The sequence below is a fragment of the Poecilia latipinna genome, unplaced genomic scaffold, assembly GCF_001443285.1.
Source record: "Poecilia latipinna isolate Pla-1442-1.1 unplaced genomic scaffold, P_latipinna-1.0 Scaffold656, whole genome shotgun sequence".
In the NCBI taxonomy this organism is placed as follows: Eukaryota; Metazoa; Chordata; class Actinopteri; order Cyprinodontiformes; family Poeciliidae; genus Poecilia; species Poecilia latipinna.
The window spans coordinates 213,193-220,833 of NW_015113272.1; the positions used below are offsets into that span (position 1 = coordinate 213,193).

The 7,641-nt window shown below is 39.1% G+C and overlaps 1 protein-coding gene across 1 annotated transcript; it reads left to right on the plus strand.

Moving 5' to 3' along the window:
* The first annotated feature begins 1,582 nt into the window (after positions 1-1,582).
* LOC106954433 (neurogenic differentiation factor 4-like) lies at positions 1,583-6,007 on the plus strand. Its single transcript, XM_015043912.1, has 2 exons — positions 1,583-1,758; positions 4,836-6,007. The coding sequence occupies exon 2, from the start codon at positions 4,842-4,844 to the stop codon at positions 5,841-5,843; it is 1,002 nt and encodes a 333-aa protein (XP_014899398.1). The 5' UTR covers positions 1,583-1,758; positions 4,836-4,841; the 3' UTR covers positions 5,844-6,007.
* The last annotated feature ends 1,634 nt before the right edge of the window (positions 6,008-7,641 follow it).

A 7,641-nucleotide genomic window follows, 5' to 3' on the forward strand; every position in this document is an offset into this window, starting at 1 on the left:
GAACCATTTGGTTAAAAAAACCCTGAACGTTTGGGAGTTAAAAAGGACTTTTGTAAATTATTTATAATTTCCTTCGTTCTAATCCGTCGATTTTTATCATCTGACCATGCATTGCACATCCACTCAATAAGATGTTCACTGAAAACCAATCGGATTTGAAATAACAATTTTGTTTAAGGCTGTATTAAACATTTCTCCTGTCCATATTCACATAATAACAATTTCCTTAGTCAAAGTGTGAATGTTGACCATTTTTTTCTAGCTGCAAGTAGAGATAATATAATGTTGAGTAAACAGCTGATGTTAACTAAAGTTACAGTTTTTATAGCTTCTTAAAAAAAACAGGATAATCAGCAATGCAAGAAATTGGGATCAGACAAACCTTTTATTTTTGAAATCACACGTCTAATATCTGGTTGAATGATGTTTGTTTGAATACGTTGGATTATTCTCGAAGGTATTGTGTCTTGAAAAATGGTTCTTCTGAACTCTGACCCCAAATCACAGTGCCATAAGGGAAGTTTGCAGGTGGGAGCGTGATGATCTGGGTCTTACTGGCAGATTTCACAGAGCTGAAGGACATTTGGATGGAGAATCGATGGAGAAAAATAGCCCCAAACACAGCTGAGAAAACATCTGACTCCTTCCAAAGAGATAATGTAAACAAACTGCTAGAATGTTAATGTCACACAAACTGAACATCCAAAGGAAGGAGCCCAAGAACCTCCAAGACTTTAAGGTAGGTGAGTCAAACTCACATGACATTTTATTCCCTTTCGTCCCAATTTTGATTGGTTTGCTTGATGCACAAAGACTGAGAAAAAAGCTTAAGAGCTCAATGCTTATTTATATTTGGTTTATGTTTTAATACAGTAAAATTGAGCTTTCAGGAATCCATTTGAATGTAAATTGTGGTAATGCATGTTCCACATTTTTGATTTCTGTGCTTTACAATTTCTCAAAGAGTGAACAATTTCTCAACTAAAGCAAGGACCCGACCGCCTTTTATTGACAATGTTATAACGCCCCAAGCCCCCCCCCCCCCCTCCTTCATCTCTCCTTCACTGCAGAGAGTCGGGGGTCCCTAAAGTCATATCGGCCATAATTGAGCGTCTCATGCGCCTATGTGGCCCTTCTGGTCAGAGCAACCCCTCAGGGAGAGAAATGAACTTGTTCGACAGTCTATCTCCGCACTGCATTGGGATGGATGGAGCAAACACCTGCTCACACGCAACTTCAAGCTGTCACATACAGTTAGGCTCAGACTGCTGAGCGCGTCTCCCCTCCGCTCAATGCGGCCGCGCTGCGGATTTAGCGGCCGCCCTCGCAAGGCAACAAAAGCCTGGGCCTCTCCTGTTTGTCTGTCTGCAAAACCTCGGAGAGCTTTTGCGCAACTCCCAAAGACACAAGCACATAAACCGACACACGCATGCACCACGAGTGGAGCGCCGGGGGGGTGGGTGGAGGTGGGGGTGCGGGGTGAGATGGGGGCGCGTCGAGCCACGGGCCGGACACGCGCGATCTCCAGAGCGTCAAAAGGAGTTGGGTGGGAGTGGGAGGAGGAGCTTGAGGTGGAAGCTAAAACCAGGAGCCCCTGTGGAGTGACCCGCACAGCGAAGGACTGCTCTGCTTCAGGTCACAACTTTAGCGCTGACTGATGTGCGCAGACCGCAAACTGTGATCCGGGATCAGAGCAAAAAAGAAAAAAAAAAAAAAAAAGGCCTGAAAAACTTCCTTAAGAGGGAACCAAAAGTGCAGGTAGGCTTCCAAATAATACTTTTAAACACTCAGAATTTATAAAGTTTCTATCGTGATTATAGTATGTTTGTTTTCGTTTGAATTTGCGCTAACATCACGCAGGAAAAAGAAAAAAGAATGAAATACGAGGCAAGAAGCTTTTGTAAAATCAAGGGAAAAATCTGTATTTAAGGTTTAGTTACTTCGCATTTACCAAACGACACATAATAGCCAAAATGCCTGTTTTAATTCAGCCGGAGCCCTCTGTTAGGCCAGTGACCTGGAGGATGTCAATGTTTCGCTTAATCCTCGTGGTCGCCGCTTCATCCACCGAGTAAATCCTGCGCTGCCCCAGTTTGAAGTCCTGTCAGTGACTTTATCTCGCTGCAGCATTACCAGTTCACAAAATGACCGGGATTAGGCTGACCCCGAGGGGGGTGGGGGGGGGGGAGGGGGGGGCCGGGCGCGCACAGAAGACAATGGATTCGTTTAAAAACACACACAATCTACTAATTTAGAGAATATTTATTTTATTTTAGGTTTTAAATTGAGCTTCGGGTAATGGGCAGGGAGGGAGGAGCTGTCCGGTGCTGAAACAGGCCATCACATACTAAATGTTATCTTTTATGCAATTAATAGTTACTATTAATTATCGAAGTAATTCATTATATTAATTATTGAGGATGCTCTTCTATAGGAGTACATCCTCTTTTTTTTTTAGATATTTCACAAATATTTTATTGGATATTGGCCTATAACCTGTATTATCATCTGTTTTAAATAAAATGAAGTTATTAGACAAAAGGTATTGCTTAGTAAACGTATATTCAACTACCTACGGATGTTGTTCGTTTAATTTGTGTATAAATAAAGTGAAAGGTTCATCGTTGTTATCTCAACACAGGATAATTTATAGTTGTTTAAAGGCAGAGATTGTTCCTGTCAGTTCGGCTTTGTTTTGTTTTACTGAGCTCGTTTCATTCCACAAATCGTTAAAACTAAATTTACATAATGATGTACAAGATCTGGTGAGTTGAGTACAAAGGAGTCTGAATGGGAGTCCATCACTATTTAAAGTATTCATGTAGTGAATCAAAAAAAAAAAAAATCAATTACTTCACACATCATCTTTCTCAAATAATAATATCCAATGTCCTTATAATCACTTTTATTTTATTTTTTAAAAATGTATTAAAATATAATAAAATTCGAACTGAGATGCGCATCTACTTTAGTGCAGCTTTATTTATAAACTTTTAAGATCATTTGTGATTTTTGTAACTTCTTTAAAATAATTGTATTTGTTCAATATGGACAAAATGATAAGAGTTGAAATTTAAATGTTTAACTACATTTTGTTTTACAAAACATCCACCACGACATTCAGGTTTTAAAAAAATCTAAGGAAGTGTTGCATTTTAACTTTGTTGTGTAACAATGATATCTCATAAACAGTATCTCTTTTAGTATGTGTAATCTGTGCAAGCAAACCAGATTTCCTTGCATTGCTTTTGAGTTCTAGAAAATGCAAGAGAAATTAAATTCTCTGCAAAAGCAATTTCAGTTTCTGATCTGTTGACATGAGTATCTTCACTATTTGGATGTGAAAGCAAAATTGTGCACTGAAAATCTTTTTCTTGGAAAAACCAACATGAGCTATGTAAGCTCAAAGTATTAACTTAGTAGCTGCTGAGCTCTAAGAAAAAAAATATATAACATGATGCATAAAAACAGCCCAGAAACAGATCCATGTAGAGCTGCTCGAGCTGCACTGGTTAGAAATTTCAATAATCTGACTTTGCATGGGACGTTCTTCCCTAAAAAAAGAGTTTTACCAATAAACACACACAAAAAAAACACATACATATTCATAAACGTCATAAAAAGACAGCTATTTATTTCCTTACTGTCTGACATTAAATCATAATAATCTTTTGTTAACAGCATTGATTTTATTTGATAAATGCCAGAATAATGAGAGATTAAAAAAACAACAACTTTTGTTTCACTTTATTCAAATTCAGAAGCTTTACAGATACTAAGATGCCTTTAAATAATCTGGGAAAGGCTTTATCACGGCTTAACAGGTTTGTAAGGCCAAGAATATGTCTGAATAACATTTCATTAACAAAAGTGTGGGAAAAGCCTCTTTTTTTAAACAAAAGTATTAATGCAAATGCAGTCAGAGATAAAGACCATATTTTTTTGTAGACATGAAGAAATACCAAATGCTAAATGTTGAAATTGGAACAAATTGGTATTTTAAATCACCAATAACTTCAAGTAATCCATGTTTCAGAGCAGCGATCTCAAATCTTGTTCCCAGAGAAAAGTTAGGTACATTGTTGAAAAGATCAGTGTGAGGAACAGCCTACAAAACTGAGAGTTAGAGTCGTTGTGTCAGGAGGAATTGACCAAAATTACAGCAAATTATTGTAAGATGGATAATTAAAGTCACAAAGTCTAAATGGAAAGGAGGTAATGTATGTAAACTTTTGAGCTTGAAGTTAGTCGCGTCTCACGAAAATATGTCTTTCTGTATTCTGGCATTCAGTAAGCATGATTAATTTTGGGGTAGGCGATATCGACTTTAAGTTTTGTTAAAATATTTTGTGGTACTATTGCGATAAGGATGAAAATGTTGATTAAAAAACAATTTTTGACTTTATTCTTTCAAATGTTTGGCACAACAATAATCTCTTGAGAAACATATCTATTTGTAATGTGCTTCTTTAGGACACAAGTCACAGTTTGAAAGTTTGATTTCTATCTCCAAGCTGCTCACAGTCATGAGAGTAATTATTACATTTTCTGAAATTCTCATCAAACAAACGTTGGAGAAAAAAGTCAAAAATAACAATTATGATATTACGGACAGTTTTGGGCAATTTTACATATCATTAACTGGAACTTATCACGACAATGATAAATCAGAATTATTACCATTATAAGAAATTTATCACGATAAATGATAAAAAAAAATACAATAAATTTATAACATTAAAAGTTTGGTCAAATTTAAAGTATCTGGTTTAAAATGTTTGAATATTGTAAACCTTTGCAACAGCATATGTGATTGACAAAGTTCTTGTTTGCAGAACATCATGATGATTAAGCCATATGTGAGACTAGCAGAGGGGAAGGAGGTCATCAGCTCCCTGCAGTGGATGGATGGAGATGTGAGCTCACCGGACGGGAGCGCCTCCATCCCAGCGCACCACTACGGCGCCGGCGGGGCGTCCCAGCAGAGCAGAGAGATGGGAAGTGAAGACGCAGAGGAGGACGAGGAGGACGCAGATGAAGGACTGGAGGATGAAAATGAATCCAGGAGACGTGGGCCCAAGAAAAAGCGAATGACCAAAGCCCGGCAGGAGCGCTTCCGTGCCAGACGCATAAAGGCAAACGCCCGGGAACGCTCGCGCATGCACGGCCTGAATGACGCTCTGGAGAACCTGCGCAGCATCATGCCCTGCCACTCCAAAACGCAGAAACTGTCCAAGATTGAGACGCTGCGACTGGCCCGCAACTACATCTGCGCTCTGTCCGAGGCCCTGGAGGGAGGGCTTTCCACCGAGAGCAGGGCTTTCATGGAGACACTCTGCAAGGGGCTTTCTCAGCCCACAACCAACCTGGTTGCCGGATGTTTACAGATTGGATCAGGTCCCGGCACTGGGATGAGACCCGAGGACAGACTTGGAGTCCGTCCACCACCTAATCCTCTGGGAGGCATGGTGGGGTACACCTCTCCAGGCCTGCCGAGCCCCCCGTACGGCACCTACGACACGGCTCACATGCTTCACCTGAGAGCCATGAAAGGAAGGCAGAGCGAGAACCATTCTCCGCCGCAGTATAATGCTGGAAGTGTGGGAACCCCTCCGTATGACGGCCCCCCCACTCCGCCTCTGAGCATCAGCAGCAACATGGTGCCCAAACGGGAGCCGTCCCCCCACTACCCGCCCCCTCCGCACCAGTACTCCCCCTCCAACGTGGACCAGGTTCTCTATCAGACTCAGACCAGCTATGATGTTCACTTGGAGGGTCCGTATGACTCCTACCATCCACCGCACATGGTCCCAAGACAAATAACCTCAGTCTACAGAGACTGAGACAAATCCAATACATAACCTCATGAATCACTCCAACCTGACTGATTCCAAGCAATGAACCCTTCATGACCTCTTTAAAAGGGATCTGTTATGCAAAATTCACTTATTGCACATTTTTATACTTCCGTTTGAGTCTCAACTGCTTCTAAAAACAGCCAGAGCGCTTAAAAAACAAAACAAAAAACTGATACATTTTTTTGACAATAATGGTATTTTGGTGAATGGAAAATGAGCCATTTCAAAAAATTTCCCTATTTTTGAGGCACAGTGCATCGTTACCTAGCAACCTCAGCTGAGTAAAGTCCATCACCTAGCAACCCAAGCGGAGCTCAGCTGGTTTCACTGCTGTACAATGGCTGCTGGAAAAGACAAGAGTTTTGTGGCTGACTTACCATTCATCAACCACTTGTTGCATCCTTGTTGATTATGCAGGAGCCTCTACCAATGCTTTTCAAAGTTGTACAGTTGTATAGTTATTAATCTGTTTGCAGCCATTTTCACGTGTGAGTGTAAACAGAACAAGGCAGACTAAAGTTTCATTACCTAAGAATGATTTTGTTCAGAACATGTGATGAGCATATTTTGTATAACCCATAGTCCTTTCTCATCTTGAAGCATAATAAGTCACCTTTAAGACTGACCAATCTCTTCATGAAGAACTGTTAGGATGACTTTAGGTTTTTACAAACACAAGGTGCATTTGCACAGTAGATTAGCACTGCTAAGTATGATTAGAAAATACTTGACTGAAACCAATACATTATCTCCCAAACTGATTATTACCAAATGATCAAAGGAGTGCTCAGGTCCTCAGCTGATGCTTCAGCCATTCTGACCAGATGTTCTGGTACTGTACAGTAAGCACTTCTAATGTTTGCTTTGGTGACACGAGACCTGCTGCATAAAGTACGTTTATTTATTCTTTAATTTAATACCGCGTATATGAAGTTTGTTTTTTACTTGCATACGTTTTGTCAATGCTTTTATTTGTTTGCTTAGTTGGTCCTGTTACGCTGTTTCTGTGTCCAGTTTCCTTTTTTGTGTTCTGTTTTGATGTTTTGCACTAAAACACATCAAAAGGTAAATTTCTCAACATGATGTTTTTGTTTTTTTTTTTTTTTTTTTTGTGGATACTAGAAGAAGAAAAGCATATAATTCTCAGGTTGACAAAGCAGCCATTTTTGCATTGGATTTGTGTTATGTATTAGACTTATTCACTCTTGTTTCTATTTGGAAAATGTATCATTAAAATATTTTTGAAAAATTGTTAAACTCTGCATCTTTCATGGGTAGACATGCACACATTAATCTCTGCCAGATTTGGGCTTTAGAAGATCTTCTTATATGTTTTACTCTGACTATATCATTTACTTGCCAGTTTATGTTTCATCAGATGTACTTTGAGCTAATTCAGAAAACTGGTTGATCATTGGTTGATTAAATGATTCACACATTTACCTACACAAGAGAAATTCAGGATTCACTTGGCAGTAATTTACCAATTCAAGACATATTTAGAAAAAAGTCTAATTAAGTACAGAAAAATGCTTGACATGCTTGGCATATTGTGACAGTTTCCATGTTAAGATTTATGCGACAAACGTTCAACTAAATGTTATGGAGGTTAAGACTATTCAACAGAGACCTATCTAGATTTTGATCAACATGATTTATGCGATTGAAAATGTAGGAGAAAGCAGAGAGTTTTACATTTTCATGCATGTGGATATAAAAAAATATTTGCAACTTGTTGAAAGAATGAAAAACTTATTTTTTGATGTTCGCAGGCGATGAAAAG

Excerpts from the sequence above, each read along its gene's own strand:
- LOC106954433 (XM_015043912.1), top strand. The coding sequence starts at position 4,842 with ATGATGATTAAGCCATATGTGAGACTAGCAGAGGGGAAGGAGGTCATC.